General features: G+C 34.6%; 1 protein-coding gene across 1 annotated transcript; it reads left to right on the top strand.

Annotated features, from left to right (window-relative positions):
- The first annotated feature begins 1,191 nt into the window (after positions 1 to 1,191).
- On the top strand, positions 1,192 to 15,024 carry slc6a18 (solute carrier family 6 member 18). The gene is made up of 12 exons (XM_088929180.1): positions 1,192 to 1,381; positions 6,529 to 6,669; positions 7,030 to 7,167; positions 8,368 to 8,549; positions 9,098 to 9,208; positions 9,503 to 9,615; positions 10,122 to 10,250; positions 10,876 to 11,032; positions 12,392 to 12,596; positions 13,347 to 13,506; positions 14,055 to 14,217; positions 14,827 to 15,024. The coding sequence occupies exons 1-12, from the start codon at positions 1,192 to 1,194 to the stop codon at positions 15,022 to 15,024; spliced, it is 1,887 nt and encodes a 628-aa protein (XP_088785306.1).
- The last annotated feature ends 8,361 nt before the right edge of the window (positions 15,025 to 23,385 follow it).

The raw sequence follows: 23,385 nt of genomic DNA, 5'->3' as shown, positions 1-23,385 counted from the left end.
AATTTATATTTAAATGTTCTATGCATTTACACTGAGCAAATATGGACAGCACTTACTTTTTGAAAGTATCATCATCTTGTTTCATTATATTTCTGTTGTTTTGCATACTCATGAAGGTACATTCAGAACTGTAATTCTGCAAAGAAGAAAGTCATATTCTGGTTGACTTAAAAGGCATTGGGAATACAGTATCTATGTTTGTTTAAAGGACAATTTAATGTATAGTGTAAACTTTGGTGTTCTTAACAAAATAAAACACATATGCTTTATCTTAGGCGACCTAGACAAAGTGTGAAGACATGATATGGATTTTAGATAATTTTCTAAGTAATATTTCAATAACAAACATTACAAGTAGATAAGAGCTGGAATCTTCACAACAGATAAAGTGTTTCCTCCTGTGTCTAATACTCCTGTGTTTATAATGATTAATTAGCACTCTGGCTGAAGAATGAACTGTTGATTTCTCACAAATGAAAGTTTTAGGATAGGAAATGCATTTCATTGTTTTTAAGACACAGGGGACTAGCTACTCTATTTGCACACGCAGAAGTAAATGATCTGCGTTGCAGAGCGTCCTTCACATCTTCCAATTTCACTATGTTCAGACCTTAAGATCTGCTTGAAGTCTAAACATAGAACTTCTCACGAAAATGTTCAACTATCACTGAAAAGAAGTGGAGCAAGGCCAATATTTAAACATGGACCTTGTACAGAACAGAAGCTTTTTAGTAACGTGAGATTTTATGCAATTGCAATAACATACTGTGGTTGTCATCACCTCAAAAGTCACATCTCTTGCCCTTTTACAGATCATTAAACACAGCACTCATTCACTACAGGGATTGAATTGTATTTTTACCTGCAGTAACCACTGGCTTTATGGAGTTATCAATTAATCTCGTGTTCTAAAGCTTTGTCAACATGACTGTAAAATCAACAAAAGATCCAAATGATCTGTGAAGTCCTCTCCCTCTGCCCTGCTGCCAACCTATTTACACCTTTTTTTTCCAAACCCTGGCATATGGCAATAACGCCCAAACACAGTAGCTCCTCCTCCACAGAAAACATACAGTTAGTATATTAGGGGTCTGAGAAAGTAAAGATCCTCTTCCAAGTCCAGTTATAAATCAAATAAGAAAACAGAGGCATTTGTACAAGAGGAAACTGGAATTGAGTTGACAGTACAGAATGAGTGACATTAAAGAAACTGAGATAACAGAAAAGGCCAACCACCTGGCCATAACTGAAGAAAACAAGGAGGACAACGAAAGGCCAAAATGGGACAACAAAGTTCAATACCTTCTAACCTGTATTGGATTTGCCGTAGGCTTGGGCAATGTTTGGCGTTTCCCATATTTGTGCCAGGTATATGGAGGAGGTAAGTATTGCAGATGCTAAAATCTTCCCATGTTTCCCTGTCTTCTGTAGTGTTCTATAACGAAACAGAACAGTGCAAACGTGTCTTTAATCACATTGCTCATATAAAATGTCTGGATTTTTGTAACATTCAAAGTTACAAAAATAATGGAATTTACCACAGTTCACCAGTGCGCAATAATTACAGGCATTTTACTGATTTTAAAACTTTCAGATCAAAATGAAATAAAATGATGTGCAGTCAATCCAAAAATGTATTTGTGTCAAGCACACAGTTGCTTATTTTTTACAAATAAAACAGGATGCATAATATATGTTGCCAATGACAAAATCTAAATAATTTGCAATTATAAATTCTTTTTGTTTTCATACTGTAGATTGTATTCCATCTACTGTATACTGTGCATTATATAAACAATACAACATTCAGTAATTTAATGTAAATATTAGGCAATTTTAACTATAGAGTCACTGATTCAAATTCAGGGTCAAATACAACAACACGCATTATGCAGTTTTTATTTCAACATCTTCATAATGTTTTACAAAATATAACGAGCAAAGTTTTCATGTGAAGTAAGGTGGCAAAGTGGCTACTATTTCTGCCTATCAGCACTTGGGCCCTGGGTTCAATTCCTGGAGTGTTATCTAGGTGGAGTTTGTATGTTCTCCTTGTGTTCCTCCCACAGTTTAAAGACATACCACTGTCTAAAAGTCTATTCCTAACATATCAAATTTAATAAGGCTGGTCCTTTAAAATGCTGCTGTTTAATATGAAAGTCTATGCATAAAAAAACTCTGATACATTTTTTAACTTTCCAAACTTCATCCCCTGCCCTATAGCCCACCCCCACTCTTCCTATACTCTGCACCTGATATGTAATCAGAAACAAATTCTTCATGAATACAATTTCAATTGTTACTTACTTATGTTCAACAAGACTTTAATCGGCCTCGTTGATGACTAATAACTATGAAAACAAGTTCTCATGATTTTTTTCACAACAAAGTTTCTGGTACAGCATGCATTGTGCAAACTACTTCAGACTAACTGCTTATCTAAAATACACTTATGTATCAAAAACCTAACCATTGTATGATTACCGAAACTAGCCATGATATTCCGTTACATGTCTCTACTTACAATGGTTTATTGTTGTTCAATAACATGACAAAACATCATGCAAACAAAGACCTCATTTTCTCAAGTAACATGAACCTATCAACAAATGAGTCAAAATCAATCAAGACTGATACAGTATGTCATTAATAGACTCTAACAAATTTGTTTCTTGTGTATGTTTATTGGAGCGTTTGGATCGTCAATCAGTAATGATAATTTGCTCAACAAAGCCAATGTACCATAGCTGACAAGAAGTTTAACAATATCTTTTGCACATATCCTTTTCAAATTCTGCTGATGATGACAGATGAAGTCTGCTAATGAAGTCTAGTGATTATGATTAGATTTTACCATCGAATGGGGTAAAGGAGAGCCTCAGTATTCTGTGTGAAGCAAATCATGGATGTCTTGCTAACTAAACTGCTAAATACAATTTAATAAGCAGATGATTTATTTTCAATAAAAAAGCATCTTACCAGCAGACCAGCAGATGCTCAGTGCTTTAGTCCATTAGATTTTTGTGAATACTTTTTTTTATCCTAATCTATATTAATTACTGTATCTGGACTCAAGAGCATGTTAAGACATTATCTGCACAGTTATGAAATTATATTTTGTAAAAACAACTCAAAAACATGCTAAAATAAAAATCAATTTAAAAATATAAATCAACAACTAGAATGGTTACAAATTACAAAAAGCAAGAGTAAGCTATAAGAAACTGAAAAAGAGAAAGATGTAGAGTTGACCATACAGTATGTTGGTCACTGAGTAACTGGATAAGAAAACCAAGATACCTTCCATCCTAAAACTGAAAATTTCAACACAAATACCTAAGATACAGATTTCGCTATTTTCATTCCTATCAAAACCTTGGAGGGGTTTTCCACTTGGAGGGAAAATCCTATCCATTAAGACTATACAACTTATGTTAAATTGTAAACACCTTTGCAATTTCAGCATTAATGATTATATAAGGTGCCACATTGGTCTGAAAAACAAATTGGAAAAGTGGTGCTCAAATCTAAACTTTGAAAGCTGGGATCCTGCATATCTTCCTACTGTAAAATGCTTCAAATGCCACCTGCTGAAGACATGTTAAAGCCATTAATATTTAAACCATTTAGGAGAATAATTAGTTAAATTAAGCAAATGACAGGAAAGTCGCAAACAATCTGAGCAGTCTTTGAGGCTATTGAGGACCAGGTCTGGACTAGTTTAGAATTGACACGTTTTATTCAGCAAACATTTACAAATTCCTCAAGGAAATCCTAGAGATTTGCTGAATCTTCACACTTATTACAATTATTGTCTATGTTATTTTTGCTATTTCCATCCTTTTTTATCTATAAATAGTATAGTTAAACCATGTCTGTTTTATGTATAAATGTGAAATATCTGATGAGTATGAAACAAGAATAATAATTAACTACAATCCAGCTTTTAAATACAAATCTCAAATCCTACAGTATGTAGTAGGGTCTCCATATTCGTGAAGGTTTGATGCAGGGAACCATTGCAAATAGCCAAAGTCCACCCTTATACTGTCACATAATGTACTAGTATATAGTAGGTATGGTTAAAAGACATGCGTAACCTTTATACCTTATATGATAATTAAAGCACTAATGTATTGGCCAAGTCACTTAAAATAACATTGATCAACAAAAACAAACAAAACTAATCACCTTACTCTGTGATTAGCATGCTCAGCTGATAATCATGAGCTACAATGTACAATGTGAATTCCTCCTCTGCATCCAGCAGATATCTGCACTTCCTCACTCTCCATTGCCAATACCCTGCTCCATTGTATGCATGCCCCACTGTAATGAAAAGGACAATAACACTGTCAGGGAACCTGCAAAGTCTTCAACAACTTGTCATTCTTCACTTTGCTGAGACAGAACCTGGAGCATTACAATACAAAAACAAGACCAAACTGAGACGCAGATGCTGGGTAGTGGAAACATGGGCAGGCAGCAGGAGAGGCTCACTCACTAGCTAGATTCGTCTCATGATTTGTGTCTGTTGCGCAGCTAATCTGAATGTTGCGCCTAACAACCTTCAGCTCTATTTCATCCCACTCTGCTCTTCTTCCTTCTTCCTTTGTGTTTTCTCTCTTCTTTTTTTCAGCATGGAATAAACCTATTACTTGTTCCTTTGCAGCCTACGCATGCTGACGCAGCTACCCACCTGAATCATAAATAAACAACTTTGCGAATATGAAATTTCTGAGACCCTATTGTACTTAGTGACTTTTCAGTGGGTGAAAGAAAGAATCCTATGAAACGTTTCCATCAGGAGATACACTTCATTATTTGTGATTGGTCAGTTCCTAGTGAATGCGTTTTGGTTTGATTTGGGTCAAGCCAAATACTTTTCTGAGTAAAAGTTCCCCAAAGGAAAGTGGTTTGTTCTAATAAAATGGAGGATACAGTCACAGCACTATAAAACACATTCTTCACGGTAATGTGCAATAAATTCTGTATCTGAGGACACAACTATTGTTAAACTTTTAAAAATTAACTTTTAAGTTACATCACAAAGGACTGGTTATGTGATTAGTAAATAAAATATCAGAACTAGTTAAATTGTCTTTAAGACTACACTAGCACACTTCCAAAGATTTTCTTTGAAAAGGGCATCACAACAAATTCAATTTAATCTGAGCTTGTCAGTTAAGAGCTAATTCCAGAAAGCAACAGGAGCAAGGTAGGATACACCCTGGATGGGATGCCAAGACAGACATAAACATGGGCACATTCTCACCAATTTTCCAAGCCAATTAGCTTACCAGTATGTTTGAGGACTGTGAGAGAAAACCAGAGCACACAGAAGAAACCCAAATTAAAATAGACACACAAATAGCACCTCAGGTCAGGAATTGTACGCAGGGCCTCAGCACTGCAACACAGCAATCCTAACCCCCTGCACCACTAAGCCACTCTCTACAGAATTTTAAGTCATAAAAATTATTGTATGAACCTTTATACCAGGTGTGAATTTTGTGATTTAAATTTTAACATATTTTGTTTTTAAAAGTAATTTTAATTGTAAGATACATACAGCACCTTTGTATTTTAGCACTATGATAATTGCATTGTGATTTGTTTCTGTCAGAAATATGACCTCCCCCCTACTATACAGTCAGGAAGGCATCATAATAGCTTTTAAATGATACTGTAACGGTGAATGTGTTCTTTCAGTGAACATTTTTCTCCCTGTTTACAGTTCTTTACCCCTATTAAATGACACCATCTGATAAGCTTCACAAGAGTAAATGTTTGACTATTCTTATGTTCAAAGTACATTACCTTACAAAGTGCTAATCAATGAATAAACACCAGCTTGCTGTAGTGCCCACTCTATACCGAGGTAAACAAGTATGTGTGATTTCACCATCTCCAAGGTTTTCAAACCAGGGGCATCAGGACATATCTATTTTTGAAAAAGTGCTTTCTATTGAAGGAGTTCCTAAAGGCACCAAAACATTTTTTGGCATAGATAATGCTTTGATCACATTCTCAGAGTGAATTTACTCTTCCCTAAGTAGCCAAACCAACTCCACAAGTAAGCCCCTTGCCAGGCTGAACATTTATAAACACAAAAAAGACCAATCAGAGGGAACAGCTATTTTAGGAACATATGCTATGTAATCTCATCCAAAACACTGTAGTAATGAAATTCTTAAATATGATCAGTTAAAGCGCATTTTCATAATGCATTTTGAAACCTCAACAATTTCAGTTTTTCTTCATGTCATTATATAGTGTTTTCATTTTTTTTTCCTGCATTGGACATCATACCTGTCCTTTTTCTTTCTGCATACAGCACACCTACAGTATCAGTGCTGGATATAAAGTCATTAAAACTATTGAAATTTTCACAGCTAAAAAAAATAAACAAGTCAAATGAAAAGATACTACAAACAGCAAGGGTATAATGGTGTAGTCAGTGCTTGTGCAGTAAACATTTCCATACTCTTTCTCCAAATTCCCCAAAAAACTCATTTTCTTTTCCAGGAGCTTTCCTAATTCCATACTTGATTGCACTAGTATTTGAGGGTCTGCCATTACTGCATCTTGAGCTGGCTATTGGGCAGCGTCTACGATTAGGAAGTATTGGAGTCTGGAACACCATATCCCCATACCTTGGAGGAGTAGGTACGTTGTTGAGGGGTTCAAGGTCACATAGGTACCCTGTCTACTTTTGTACAGAAATGTGTTCTTGAGGCGACATCCGGCTATCTTCATTTAGCGTTATTGATCCTGTACTTACCAAGAATCCAATTTCTCTGTGTTTTCGTAAAGTTCTGAAAAAAAAACATTCTCACATTTTTAAAAAGTCTGAACTGCATTAACACGAGCCTAACTCTTTAGGCTACTTTCATATACAGTATATTACCTTGAATTGTACAAAGCAATGTAATTTCAGTACATATAAGACATTTCTATAACAAATATGTAATGTATGTAAAATATCTTCTTGTCAAGTTTGTTGTCACATTATTTTTTGGGGCACAGGTGTCGCCTCTCTCATTGTCTCCTTTCTGGTGGGTCTTTTCTACAACACCATTCTGGCATGGGTCCTGTGGTACTTCTTCCATTCCTTCCAAAGCCCCCTCCCCTGGCAGGACTGTCTTGTGAATCACAACCGAACAGGTGAGGAAACCATAAGCTTACTGTACTCCTTTGGGCTGTGGATCTATTTGTAACTACGTCTGAAGTACTGGAAAATTGCTTGGACAATAATTGGACAATGGAGGTCACTTAAAAGAGATGTGTCTCTTAAATACTTTTCACTTTTTAAATTAATTGAAATAAATTTGTATCAAAAGAACTGAATGATGCCAGGTTCTTAAAAAGCTCATGTCAAGTGTGGCTAATCCTGCCTCAGGATAATTGCAATTAAGTAAGTTTTATACTGTATGCCACTCTGAATCCATCCATCCAGTTTTAATAGTGACTATCCTTGGCGGATCACTGTGTGCAGGATCATAACTAGCTGTCACAGTGCCAGGCAGTACAACACCTCAAACAAGATGCCAGTCCACAATAGGGCACACAATACACATTAACTCACATATGTTTATACAGTATGGGGCAGGTCAAATTTAAGACCCTTGGAAAGGAAAAAAGGAAATGTGGCAAACATAGAAACACCAGTAGAAACAGAATTACAAAAAGAAAAAAAATAATGATCAAAAAATATGTCCATAGGAACATACACTACATCTAGGTGTATCTTAAGCTCAGGAATGTACATTCCTGTATTCTCATCAAGACAACATGGAGAAGCAACCAAAAAGCAAGTGCAATGCTTTCAGTATATATACAGCATAAAAATGTGAGAAGTCATGCTGAAGTTTTACAATGCACAAGCAAAACCTTATTTAGAAAATTACATTCAGTAGTGGTCACCATACTACAAGAGGTTACAGTATACTGCTACATATCTTCCTGATCTCATCATACAGTAGGCTGCTTGGAGGTTATTCTGCAATAACATATACAGTACCTAGTGATAACTAGTCTGTAGAATTTAAATTTTCCATCTTAATCCTGTGTTCAGAAGAAAGCTAAGATTCTTCCATGAATTCTAAATTCAATCATAAACAAATTCCAGGAGAAAATCCATTTATGTAAAATTAAAAGTTACAAAAATAAAAGGTTTCAAATTTATCAACAACGTTCTGCTATATTCCAGGATCTGTCGCTTTCTTAGTCTTATAAAGACACAGTAATATTCTATGTTACACCCCAATTATGACTGTAGGGGGTCTTAAATTGCATTTAACAATATTTATTTTAAAAATACAGTTTTTTTCTTCTGGTAATGCACCATACTGTCTTTTGTTCCAGGATATGTTGAGGAATGTGTGAAAAGCACTCCAGTGAACTACTTCTGGTACAGGGAGACCCTTAATATAACCCCCAACATTGAAATCAATGGCACTTTACAGTGGTGGATGGTTCTGTGCCTGGCAACTGCATGGGGCATTGTTTACATCTGTTTTATCAGAGGCATTGAGACAATTGGAAAGGTGAAAGCTCTGTCCTGTCAATGTTTTGAAACTTACATAGAAATCTGTCACAAAGTCCTTTTAAGTACAGAAAGGTTCTGTTTCATGATGATGATCTCATATAAAAAAGACCAATGATACTTAAAACTTGCATTATAAATTGTTATTCGATTGTCCACATTCCACCTGAAAAGTGCTAATAACAGGGGAATACTTCGTTGTTCCCAAATTCAGATAGGCACTTTAATTGGACAATGGACTATTGGACTATTTAAAATAATAGTTGCAAATTCATAATGCATTCCATCTAACTACTACAACTGTAACACCTGAAGACCTTATGCAGTTCCCATGAGTTTTAATGCTGATCATGTACAGTAGATCAATCTTCCTGCTTATACAGTATGTGTGATCAGTATTATAATTCCCAAGACAGTTATTTTGCCTTTAAATCTTCATATTTTATTCTATAAATTAAAAGGTAAACAGGATCGATACAAAATTCCAAACCTAAACAACCTGTCTTCTACTGTATATCTGTTTTTTAATTTTTTGTTTGCTTTCTGCAGGCTGTGTATATCACTGCAACTTTCCCCTACCTGGTTCTTACCATCTTTCTCATACGAGCACTGACACTGCCTGGAGCAATTGATGGACTTCTGTACCTTTTCACTCCAGAAGTGAGTACCTCACTCTATAAAGTGAAATTACACTACCTCCAATACATTACGACATTTTAAATGTACAGTAAAATGGAATACCTGTCCATTATTACCTGGAAGCAAATGAACAAAAGGGCATTTAGTTTCTAAGCTGTCTGTCCTTACCCCTCCCACAAAATATTGTTTCTTAGGCACATATTTTGAATTGTCATCTGAATGATGTTTGAGCAAGAATTCCTCAAAGCATTTTGTTAAAAGTACTCTTAATCAACCAGCATGTTGGTATTGAATTTTCAATTATAATACTTTCAGTGGGAGCTACTGAAAAACCCTGAAGTATGGCTTGATGCTGCAACCCAGATTTTCTTCTCCTTGTCTTTGGCATTTGGAGGACTCATTGCCTTTTCCAGTTACAATCCTCAAAAGTAGGTTGAGCCAAGTTGTACACGTGATTTTTCCTCTTTTTCCCAAAAATCTTGAATAGGTTTAGTTTTAGACATTAATGAAAAATGTATTCTAAGTAAACAGCAGACATATTCTGTCAAAAAATTAAATTAAACTAAAGCCATGTAGTTATCTAACCATTAACAGACAAAGTAATAGTGTAGTATACTCTTCGGCAAACTTGATCTGAAAATATCTTTTTGAGTGTTCAGTGTGAGGCACTCTAGGTTATTAACAAGTTATGGACAAAAAGAATGGGGTGTTAATTTGGGCTATTTATGGCTTAGAGAAATGTCCTAATTGATCAATAAATGTAGTTGCCATTTATGAAATGGGTTTGTAATAGAGACTGGAGGTGAATGTGATATTTTAATCTGACATGCATGTTGTGAACATATTTTAGAAATCTCAAGATGACTTTGCTTTGTATTTACCTTCAGAAAAATCCAATGTGTGCATTATTGTCAATGTTTGTGATTTTTTTCAGAAATAACTGTGAAAGAGATGCATTGATAGTTGGAATTATAAACAGCGCAACTTCGATCTACGCATCAATCCCTGTGTTTTCTATACTTGGATTCAAAGCAAACTCTAACTATAATAACTGCCTGGATAGGTATGTTGTTAATATTTTGAAGTGGATTTTCTTATTATTGCTATTTTGTGATTTCAGAAATTTTAAAGGGTTGTGCCTTTCAGTTTTTCTAAAGAGGTGAAAAGTTAAAATCACAAACCTATTAAAATTACTTATCCACATCCTAAAAGATCCCCAAGCTAACATAAAGATGTTAATGGACATTATAACCTACCACATATCGTCGTTCTTATTTTGGTTTTTGGCTAATTTAAATAAATTTCAGCATTTATAATCATTAATGCAGAAAAGGCTTTGAAAACCTTAGAAAAATCAGTTAAACTGATGTCTGAAGAAACTCTTCAACACTGGAAACTAATGAATGTGATATTAAATGAATTTCTATTCACTGAATGAAGTGCATTATTTATAACTACTAACTAATTATAAAATATAGTTATATGATTATGAAATAATTAAATGAAAGGGGTTAACAGAAATATTTCATTAATTGCAATTAATGAAATTAATTAATTGCAAGCCTTCTGAAAAAACCCTTAAGCAAATAAACAAAAAACTACCATACTGTATGTACAAAACTCTATGGTGTCAGTTTAAAGATATTCTACTCTTTTACTTTGCTTTCTTAATACTAATCTTTTGACAGGAATATCATGGCAATTACCAATGAATTTGATATTGGTGATCAAAATGTGACAAGGGAAAACTATAACAACTGGTTACAGCACCTAAATGCCAGTTATCCAGAACAAATAGAAGACCTTCACTTGAAGGACTGCAACCTTCAAGAATTTCTTGATCAGGTATTTTTCTGTAAAAATCCGATTGCTTCTACAGTTGCTTTGGAAATCCTTGGGAAGTCAAGATGCATCATTTAAATGTAATTAAATTAGTTGTCATTGTGTTCTTACAGTATTCTATAACCTATGCATCTTTATATTCAAAACAGCAGCTTAACTAATGTACAGCAAAGTATACTAAATGCATTACTACAGTATTAAACAAATATTATGTGAACCAATAATATGATTAAAAATAATTATTTGCATCTGTTAGTACTCTTCCTCTTAGATAATCTCAAAGTGTTTTATATGCAGTATAGGAAGGGAAGCCACTGCATCCATCACTGGAGTGGGAAATTACTTAAACAATTAAATTAAGGAGGTTCAGGATAAATTGAGGAGGTTAAATGGAGCAATTCAAGATGTGAATTAAACCAGGACACTGGTTAACATCTCTGCTCTTAAAACGAGCTCTATGTAATCTTTAATGACCATGTAGTCAGGTCTTGGTCTCATACAAAGGATGGCATAATGTTACTTGCTGCTATTGTATATAGTGGCATTCTTTTATAAATTCTGGTCCAGAGGAAAGAGCACCATCTACAGCAGCAACCTGGTTTTCCTTAAAGGTTTTCATGCCCAGTACATTTACAGTAGCTTCTACGATTTGATGAGATCAGGCTACCAACATGATAATGTTGCTGTCAAGGGTGCAAGATGGTAATATTGCTGTCTTGAGCTTGAACATACCAAACTAACTCTGAAACCTCAAATGTTGAACTGCTAATTGATTCAGGAATATCTGTTTCAATAACAATAACAATAATCAATGCAGTTATATAGTATTTTTTATCACAAAGCATCCCAAAGCAGTATACAGTACCTGTAACAGGAGACACACCTCACCTTCCAATGAAAATCAGCACTCAATGGGTGGCCAATATAAACTCCTACCTCACTACACAGCATGTAATATGGAGAACTGAGAAAGTGCTTCACCAATTGAATAAAAAGGGACAGAATGTTCCAGAGTACAATTTAGTTAAGAGCATGGGGCTTAATGTCCATATGCTTTTGAACAGTGCTATGGAAGTGTTAATAATCAAGCAGTCGGGGCCTCCATTTACTGACTCAATTGACAGGACCTCCTTCAGCTCACTTTCTCCAATTACCACAGTGGTGTGGAAGTGGAGAAGGAAGAGGGCCACCTATTATTGCACTAACCCCAATCTGTTTTTTAGAGTACAAATGCTAGACTCACATAAATGCTCTGGCACTAAAATGAGGAGATGCTTGGTATAATTTCTGATGTGTTAATGGTTTGTGTAGATCTGTTCTGAGTGTGTCAGTCAGCTGCCATACCGTGTTTTTGCCCAACAGAGTGCATCAGGGACTGGCCTGGCTTTTATTGTCTTCACCGAGGCTGTGATAGAGATGCCTGGCTCACAGGTATGGGCTGTGCTGTTTTTTGTGATGCTCTTCAGCCTGGGCCTTTCTTCGATGTTTGGAAACCTTGAAGGAGTCCTTACACCTCTCTTAGATCTTCATATGGTGCCAAAATGGATGCCCAAGGAGGTATTTACAGGTATCAAGACAATTTCTCCTAACAAACGTAACTTTACCATGATTTCAAGGTCTTCAAACAAATAGCAGATAACACGTTAAAAAATTCAATTTTAATTAACACATTTTAAAAAAGAGAAGCAATGCAACATATTTTAGACCTTGACTTATAATTTCATCCCACAAGGCAATTAGAAACTCAACTAAGCAGGTAATTTCCTTTGAAGGACAGAAAGCTTCTATTGGCTATTGTTTTTTAACATGATAAAGTTATGATTCAACTTATGATCTGTTAGATTGTTAGTTTCTTCTATATCATAAATGTATACATAAATAAATGCTTTCTAATACATGTTTCAACTGTATACATTTATAATTGATACTCTATTGGCTCTTCAAGGTTAATTTTAACAATGTAAAGTTATTGATCCTTGGGATAAGATTTAAGAAAGGGCATTAAAGAAGTCACAACTAATATTTTATTTGATTATTTAGGCAAAACGACATAAAGGCAGGATATTTTGAAGAGCAAATCTGCCAGAATCCAAAATTCTTAACTCTTAATAAAAAGCATGATTTTGGAAGAACGGGTCACATGAATTGCATAATTGATATCAAAGTACATTTATGTGACATAAAGCTGTGGTAGCTGCAATATTTAGTACCAAAGTGCATAATCATTATTATGCTAATTATTGTTGAAAACACATTTTTGGTTAAAATTGATATAAAACTTAAACGTTTTGAACTTGGTATGTTATTTCATTTTTAGGGTTGATGTGCATGGTTTCATTCCTAGTAGCCTTGATTTTTACCATGGGCTCTGGAAACTACTGGCTTGAGATTTTCAACACCTATGTAGGATCTTTGCCTCTACTAATAATTGCTTTCTTTGAGATCATCAGTGTGGTTTACATTTATGGTATAAACAGGTAAGATAGTCAGGTAAAACTGGCATTCATCTTAAAAAACCTCCCACTACCCTACCTATCTATAAAGTTAATTCTGCAATATAATGCATATATGGGATCATTTAAGTCAACTTGATATTCATTTCTTTAATATGTTTGCTCAAAATTCAAAAATAATGAAATCAGTACAAGTCCTGTACACATACAATATTGTATTCTTACACATTTGCCTCCTGCTATGCTTTAAATATTCATGATACCTTCTGAAGCTTTCAAAGGCATTGTGTCATGAGAGGAAGCAAAAAAAAGTTTTATAAAAAAAAAAGATTTATAAATTCATCCCCTCAGACAAATCACAAATCTCAAAACCAGCATTATGAGACTGGTTTACATTGAATGAAAGGAAGAAACCCATAACAAAAATATACACTATGTTTTAAACATAGTGTTAATGTTAATGTTTTCATACATCCAGTATATGACTCAAAACTGTATTCATACGTTATTCTGCCTGTACAGCAGTTAAAAATGTTAGTATTTACTGCTTCTTTACTGCTTCATCTTTCCAGATTCAGTGATGATATAGAATGGATGACAGGAAGGCGCCCTAATTTTTTCTGGCAGGCAACCTGGAGAGTAATCAGTCCTTTGATGCTGCTGGTTGTCTTTCTGGCATATGTAGTCGTGCAGGTTCAGCAATCCCCAGTTTACATGGCATGGAATCCCGACTATGTAAGTGCTTTGCTCAATGTTTGCAATACCTGAAACAACATTAATATTGTTCTACAATGAAACTACTGACAAAACTAAAAAATGCCTTTAATTAGCAGTGCATTATTCCCATGGACTTAAATCAGCAATAGTGGCAGGCCCCTGTCAGGAAAACAACATTTTAACTTAATGTAGAAAAACAACATTTTCACTTAGAAATTCCAAAGAGACTGTTAAGACTATTTTTGTGCAGGAGCTTAGTTATATGTAGTCTCGCCAGTACAATACTAATTACTCAAAGTTAAAATGTTTTTTTTAAACAAAACAAACACAAATTCAGCCTGGCCTATTTAAAAACCATAATGTATGATTAATTTAGTTGGCATCAAATGTATAAAAACCTTATTATATTATGGAACAAGTAATAGGTTTATTCCATGCTGAAAAGAGAAGAAAGAAAACACATTTCAGCTGTGGAAACAAACCTCAGATAAAACTTTGGTGGATATTTAAACTAAGGAGCTGCCTAAAGAGTTTGGAAATTTTATTGTTTTTAATCTTGAATCGTGACAGAAATGTTTATTCAGATTTCTTTTCTATTTTTCTGACTGTCTTCAATTTTCTTTCCAGATAAACTTCCCCATGTATGAAGAACTGCCATACCCAAGCTGGGTGTTTGCAATATGTGTTTTATTGTCAACGGTGCCCTGCATTTTCATTCCTCTTGTAGCACTTTATAGATTGGTTCAGTTTCTACGAAGATACATAGCTGCCAAACGGAACCCCAATCCGTATGACAATGATGCTTATGTAGTAGAGTGTCAGTGAAGATTTCAGCTGTAGAGGCTTTTATTTATGAATATTTTAGTTCTTATATTTCAGTAGATCAACTATGTCCAAAGACTGTTCATCCCCAAAAGGGAAAGAAACTGAACTGGCAATTTTGCCTTTTCCCTTTACAGTCACTTAAAAGTACTGTACAGTAAAATACCAAATACCAGATATCACCTGAAATGCATGAAAAGCTTTGTAGCCTCACTTAATACAAAAATATCATTTTAATGATTGTTTTTCAAAACATTCAAATTCAAGAAATAGTTCTGCACCCTAAGATGTTTTCAGTTTTCTTATTTCATTATGCAGGAGACGTCACAAAACATAATCAAAGACATAAGGAAAAATTATCTGGAAATGTCTTGCTCTATCGCACAATTTTCCCTTTGTTTTAGTCTCACTGGATGCATTGTCTAACAAGAAGGTAGCCTGGAGTGTCATTCCTTTAAGCTGACTTCTGTTGGCTCTCATTCATTTTTTTGTGTATGACTTGTTTGCAGGGCAGCAGAATTAACTACCCAGAATGGTATTCCACTGTCCTTGTCTGAGGAAAATGCATGGCAGAGGAAAATATCTCAATATAAATGAAGATAAATGAGAACTGTTGAAATAAGATTAAACTGTGAGCCCATGAATCAAATATTTTGAAAGAAAGCACCTTCAATTAATTTAATTAACGCATTATTTCTCACTTTTGAGCCTCCTTTCCTTTTTCTGTGTTTGATATAAGAAAATTAATGTGTTTCAGTTCTGCTCATTCTAAATTAATCATTGTTCATTAAAGCTCACATGTTTTTTGACTATCAGATCACCTACCAGGAGGAATGCCTGCATCTATTTAGACGAATCAAACACTCAAGATAGAGTAAGGAAACAAAAAGTCCGAAAAATAGTAAAGGTGATCATGGCATGGTTTTGAAGTACTGTACGTTGTTAAAAAGGTACATTAAAAACAATATAGCACAGCTTCAGGAAGCTAGATAAATATGAAGTCATCACAAAATAGGTGGAGATAATTTGATGATACTCTGGCTGAAGCAAAGAATCATTCACAGATTAAGTACTGTAAATCAAAGGCTGAAAAACTGTAGCAAAACAGTTTAGTAAATCAATTTTAAAAAAGTATAAGAATTATAGCACTTTATATAATAATTGAAAAAAGCATAGGTTTGAGGTAAAGAAATGAAATGCAAGGTGAAAAAGGGAGTTAGAAAGACCAAACGTCTGGTAGAAAACAATATTGCAAGGGGATATTATCAGAGATAAAAATGGGAAGCTTTCAGATGAAAGGAACATGCCTAATGTAATAAATGAATATTTCACTAAGTATGGAAGAAATTGAATGCAGGCTTTATTAAATAGTATTATAATAGAAGGGGCATGTTAAAAGCATTAAAAACACTTACAATAAAGATATTTCCAAGTGCTGGTGATACTTTACCAACTGTACGTAGAGAAACATATGTTTTTAACTCACCACTAACAAAACTGTTACTATACTGTACTTTCTCAGAACAGAGATCATACCCATGGACTTTAAAATTGCTAATGTGACAAAACTGAACCAAGTAAATACAGACCCATAAATCTTATTTACATGTAAGATTATGGAAACCATAATCAAAGTTAATAAATAGAACATAGCCTATGACATAATATATTTTGATATTGGACAACTGATTATCTTAAAAGTTTGAGAAGAGGATAGATACCACCAATGACCAGAGCAGTGGTGAGATACATTCCAAGGCTTAGAATAATAATATCGGATTCTGACAAGCAAAAAGAACATAATTTTCTTAGTCTTGAACAGAAAAGACGGCAATGAGACTCAATAGGAATGCACAATAGGAAAGAGAACCTACTGTAATACACATCTTCAACATCAACAGTGAAACACAAATAACATACTACAGAAGTGGAAACTGTTTGGAAGTGCATTAAAACTGTGAAAAGGAGGCACTTTTTACATAAAAGTTTTAGGGTGTCTGAAACAAGCTAGCAGCCTGGTTACTTTAAGCTGATACCCTAGTTTCTTTCAAGAACTTACTGGACAGAATCCTCAGATTTAACACTTGGCCATTAGCAACTATTAGCTACTTTGTAATATTTCCTTACTTTGTAAGACCTGTGTGCTCCTACCTGTTTTGTTATAACAATTATTTCCTTGATTAAGTCTGATTATCGCCTGATTCCCCATTTATGTTATTTCCATAGGCAAGCTGTACTTACTGTACATTGGCAAGATTAGCTAGTTTCTAATTGCATTGTTGTTTACGGATCGTCATAATGATTACAAAATGGTAAAAACAGTGACAGTGTATGTTTACATATTGTTTTTCTTTAGAAATGTACAGTATTTAGTAACTCACTTCCTTTCAGCTGCTCATGTTTACCTTGCACTTATTTATCTTCTACCGCTCATGGAAAGGAACTGCATTGTATTCACCAGTAAAAACCAACATGAAATCAATGTGGCTTGAGTGTCAAGCTGGTACGATTTGTACATTTGCAGTAATGTAATCATCCAATTGGTAAAAAGGTAAATAAATGCAGGACTTTCCCATGTGAGATCCCATTGTTTGTGAAGCAGGTGTGTGCACATTAAATTCTGATAAGTTCAAAGCTTTCAGTATATTAGATGTGTGAAAAACAACACATTTTACCCTAATTATGGTCTAATGTAATACAGTGAAAAAAATCTTTTTAGCACAGTTATGAATAATTTATAGACTATTTCAGTCTTCTGTGTAGAACTGCCTACAGTATCAATGTTGCATCACAGATTCAGATTTCCAGACAATTTATTAACTGCTGATAAACACCCAATCTTTGTATAATGGATGTGTGGCATTTTGGATTTGTTTTTTGTTTTTCCTGAGAGCCTCCTGTGTAATTTGTGTAACACCTAAACCACAGGATTCTGTTTTTAAATTAACCTTACATTACTAATGTTTCGTGCATGAACATATTGCCTGGGGGGATATTCTTTGGTGAAAAGAACAATTTGAACTTAAGTTCATAACAACTATGTAAATAAACATTATACTGCATGTTTTGTTTAGTGTCAGCTTTGTGTTGAAAATGGATTAAAAGTAATAAAACTAAATAAGATTCCCATGCTTGAACTCAACTGGTAAGTAGCTACAGTATGTGGCAGCTTCATGACCATGCATGTAAATTATTCAGTGATGGATTACCAAAGAAATTCTCTCTCTCTGACTAGGAACATGATGACTGTTTTTTCTTCATTTTGGCGAGTCTGTCACTTGAGCAACTGTCTTCCAATGTGCAAGATAAACAGGAAAAGACCAGTCAAAGACCACTTATAATTAGTGTCAGAGGTGTGAAGCATCTTCCAGTTAATACATTCATTCATCTTCTTACTTGTTTACCCAATACAAGGTCATGGGGAAGCTGGAATCTACCCCAGCCATCAACTGGGCTGATTCAAACATGCACACACTCACACCAGGGGAATTTTTCCCCCAAACCAATTAACCTACCCATTAACCCACGAACTGGAGCACCCAGAAGTAATCCACATGAACACAGGAAGTATATACAGTACATACTCCACACACAGAGCATAAACAGTAAAAATGTTTTATCTCAACCTTCACATACAGTACTTCGAAAAGAATGTACCTAATCTAAGACTGATATAAATCTTTATTGGGTATGTTAAAGTACTTTTTATATTACATCTACTGTAAACCTAATGTAAGATGGTTAAATGACTACACATTTTTTTCAGTTTTGCATATTTTAAACCTGTCATGTTCTAGGAACCTTTAGCATAAGCATGGAAAATCCCTTCTGGAATAGTTATGGCAACGCATGAAAATTTTCATCATCCAAAATCAGTCACACAAAAAGTCATAAACTATAAAAGGTACTATAGCACTCTGCTGCACAGACGTGAGATACAGTATATCATACAGTAAAGACAGTTGTTTCATATTTCAAAAAATAAAAATTCTGGTATTTAAAAGAATTATTCTGACTTATTCTCTTCTAATCTAGCTAAAGACATGCTCAGAGTTAGTTTTAACAATAAAATGTTTACCAGCAAATCTAAGCTAGCAAATCTTAATGGATTTCCCTATAAACCTCAAAAAGCAAGCAAAATTGAAACATAAAAGGTTTAACTAAGTGTCTCTTTACAATAAGAAAATCCTTAAACCCACAGTGTTTAAACCTTTGCATCATAGTTCCTTTACAATGATATACTGTTCCAAAACACTCCTACTTAAATCTAAACTTTGTGTACATATATTAAAACGGCAAGCAATGTGGTGTTTCCACGAAAATTAAGTGACCTGTCTAAAAAAAGTAGTCTGTCAAAGTGCAAGTACGTGAATCATCTGAGAAAGTCATAACACTAAACATTGACTGTAAAGCATACCTTTGTAAGGTATGCTATTGCATAATAGACACTGATGGCAGATGCAATCTGGAAAAACATTAAAGGACTGTGTTGAGTTATAAGTATAATTTTAGCAGTGAGACAATAAGTTATGCTGTATCCACAATTGCTGTTTTCATATGCTTAGCTTTGAGAATCCAATACAAATTGCTTTGATCACATACTGCACCACTTGTTTGTATGCAGAGAAAACAATATTAAATCCTCTCTGTTCAAAAGGATAATACAGTAGAGAAAAGTACTGTAATCTGTTTCTAGTGTTCTTGCTTGGTTGATGTAAAAGGAACACTCTGGTGGAGTGCTGGGTTTGTGTGGAAGGTAATTTTAGACCTGCACTTTAAAAAAAATAAACAAGCTTGATCCTTAGAACTAGACCTGTCTTTCATCAACACACTTCATAAAATAACACCCGGTAGGAAAGCAACATTAATAAATAAACCAGTGCTTCTCATGTTATGTCCTGCCAGCCAAAAGAGTGCTTAGGAGACCCACGAAGCACCCTCTCAGTTTCCACCATATAATGTGTTCACTATGTACTGTATTTCATCTATTTTTATTTATATTCCTTGTTTTAAAAAAATCTGTACTGGCTGTGGTCATTTTACATCAGTTAATATGCCTACTACTGTATAACCACAACTCCGCATTAATTGAATCTCAGCTTTTGCTGTTCATCAGAGTCGTGTCAATAGCCAGATTACATTGTACAGCGGTGATAAACCTACAGGTTAGTGCTGTAAAAACAAGAACCATTATCTTGTAAAAGAAAAATGCAAGTACATTTAAATGAAAACAAGAAGTGTCTGAAACGGTCAATATTTCATATATTCTAGGAATTCAGAGAATTCTATTCCCTTCCTACTTCTTATTTCATTGTATCTAAAGTATCTTAGATCAGCCATGCATGTATAAACTGCATGTGCTTTTTAAAATATTTCACTGTGTTTACACCCCTGTTGTTGATTGGGGGTGATCCTTCATGTTCACCATATTGTGTAGTTTTTACCCAATCTTATAACACCTTAAGGGTCACCAGAATGTGGGATTTAGTATGTGTTTTTGTATATACGTTTCCATGTGTTTTTAATAAAAAATGTTGATTACAAAAAGGTGCAAGAAAAACAGAGTGAGGAGAAACAAAAGCACAGGATTCTTAGAATCTTTGGCAGCACTGTATCACCTGGCTCCCTGTGGGTTAGGGAAACGAAATACTTTTGTAAAATATCCAGACCGCAGCAGAAGGAACAACATGTTGTTATAGTTCTTGGAAACCGGTATTAAAGTTTCTTTTAGAATCTATACACAATGGTTAACACCTACTGTAGCTACGGTAAATATTTGAAGTTCCTGGAGCTTCAAAGCAGAGAAAGAACTACTATATACTGTTTACTTAGTTGTGCTAGGCGTGAGACACACTGATCAAGGGAATATCTGCTTTAGCTTGGTTAATTAAGCTCTGGGTAAATAATTAAGTGTCAATCAACAGTCCAGGAACGCAGCAGAAAACAGATGAGTACAGAGAGAGGAGAGGACATGGGAAAAGACAAAAAGATACAGAGGAGAGATGAGAGGAGTAAAGAGAGAAAGTGCCAGGAAAGAACTCCTTATCCAGATCATCCATAAAAACCAGACTGGAGTTAAGTATTTGAACCTTGTTAAGAGAGCTTACTATTTAGAATTCTCCAGTTAAAAATGGCCTCTCCTGGTTAGTGGATGCATTTTTAGAATAGGGAAAATTATTTTTATGTTTACTGTTAACGTTGTAGCATCCAGTTTTACAGAGAGCGAGTTTTAACTGTTGTTGGTACTCTATTGATATAGATACTCTTAGATATACAGTATTCTTGGTTATTTTCTGAAATTCACTATTTAACCCCCATTTGTAACAATATCTTCCTGTTGCAGCAGGAGATAGCAGCAAAACATGCTACACAGAGGAACTGGACTATCTCCCACTACTGCTCTCTTGATACAGCACAGTGAAATACTGGATTCCACCCAGCACACCACACTCCTACAGCCACACAACATTGAAGAGTGAAATGTCTCCCACCATCACTGGCTGGTATGCCATTATCCTGCTGTTCCTCATAGCATGTATTGCTAAAAGACACAATTAACCTTCCCTTATATTATAATTAAAATATTAATAAAATGAAAATATAATCACATCTTTAACAGTTTTTGATTAACAGTAATCACAAATTTATAATAATCAGCTTAGATAACATTCATCCCTCTTTTGCATCCAGCAGATAACTGCATTTACTCACTCTGCCTTCGTGATTAGCTCACCTCACTGTAATGAAAAGGGCAATAAAACTGTCAGGTAGCCTGTAAAGTTGTCTCAAGTCATTTCCCCAAGATTTGCATTAAGCATCTGATCTACAATACCACAAAAGAAATACTTGTTTTTAATGTATGATACATAGCAACAAAAAGGAGGAAGACAGAAAATGGCCACAAACACTACAATATTATTAAAATGAAGTGGAAGACTAAAACGTAACAACAAGTATGACTTTTACTTTTCTGTGTAATGTAGCAAAACGACACAAAATATCACATACAGACACATTAAATAAAACCTCAGATGGGATTTTATAGTGTAAATCACCAAAGATGCTGTGTCCTACTAGTATAAAGCAACTCATGAAGTTAATTACCTTCACTACAAAACTGCTAGAAAGCTGAGCAGAAGAAATGATACTAAGGGTGAGCCCAAGAGAAATCAAACAAATACAACATCAATACTGTAAGTGGAACACATCTGTCTCACACTACACTATACATGATAATGTTATGGAAAAACAAAACATTCGACAGGATGCCATCTGCATTGCACAGTGTGAATTCAGGGCCCAAAAGACCAAACCTCTTAAAACTGCTACATCAGAGTTTTGAAGGTTGAGTCTCTCCCAGTACAGTATGCAGGACCATACCAGAACAATGGGAACTCTTAATCCGCTGAAGTACAGATATGGTTATCAGGAAAGTTCTTACAACACCTTTAAAAGACTATACAAAAAAGAGCTGAGCCAACTAAAGATAAGTTAAGCAGTGGGAAATAAGAATATATTTTTTTCCAAAAATAGCACAGAATGAGAAGGTTGTCACGAGCAATTGGAATGAAATGAGTAACAAATGTTGAATCCTTATCAAACAAACATGGAGTTCAAGTCTAAATTCCATTACAAGCTCTTCATTGTCAAGAAGGCACATTAACATTTCAACTCTTGCTACCTGAAGGCCCATTTGCTATTAAACATTAGCTACCAAGCCAGAGAAAAAAACTTTTAGCCTTGCCAGGCTAAATTAATTGTAACGTGCTGTACAGTTTTAATAACCGCCTTCAACAAAAGTAGCAAGTTCTGAGTTAGAATGTTGGCTTGGTTTTGTGTTGAACATTAAAGACTTGAAAATTTAGTTATGGAGAATTTACACATTTCACATTTGAATGAAAACATTGGCAGCTGTCTGAAATAACTGGATTTCTCTGCTTCTGTAGAAGTCTACCTGCAGAAGACAATTAATCTCAAAACTGTAGTTGCAACTTGAAAAAAGTATATTTTCATCTTTTCTCTTGTCTTCAGCCACACTGTCCAAACCGTGTCCACAATTATGTCTGGACGTCTGCCAGACTTTTAAAGTTACACACTTTGAGATTATGCACTTTTAGGTCTATTAATGCACTTTTAGGTCTATTAACATATGAATTAATGACATTCAGACACATTTGGAAATGTTTTTTTGAAAATGTTTAGAAAAGTTTTTTTACTTAACTGGTTTTCTGTAAGCCAAGGGACAGATGTACATTAACAGTGTAATGTAACCTCAGAAACAAAAAACTGAAGCATGAAAGGAAGCTCAAGACTATCAAAAATGAGTAGCAAATTCACCCGATAGCACATGAATTGTTTTTTTTT

The sequence above is a fragment of the Atractosteus spatula genome, chromosome 12, assembly GCF_055471065.1.
Source record: "Atractosteus spatula isolate fAtrSpa1 chromosome 12, fAtrSpa1.hap1, whole genome shotgun sequence".
In the NCBI taxonomy this organism is placed as follows: domain Eukaryota; kingdom Metazoa; phylum Chordata; class Actinopteri; order Semionotiformes; family Lepisosteidae; genus Atractosteus; species Atractosteus spatula.
This window is presented reverse-complemented; position numbering and strand designations above follow the sequence as displayed.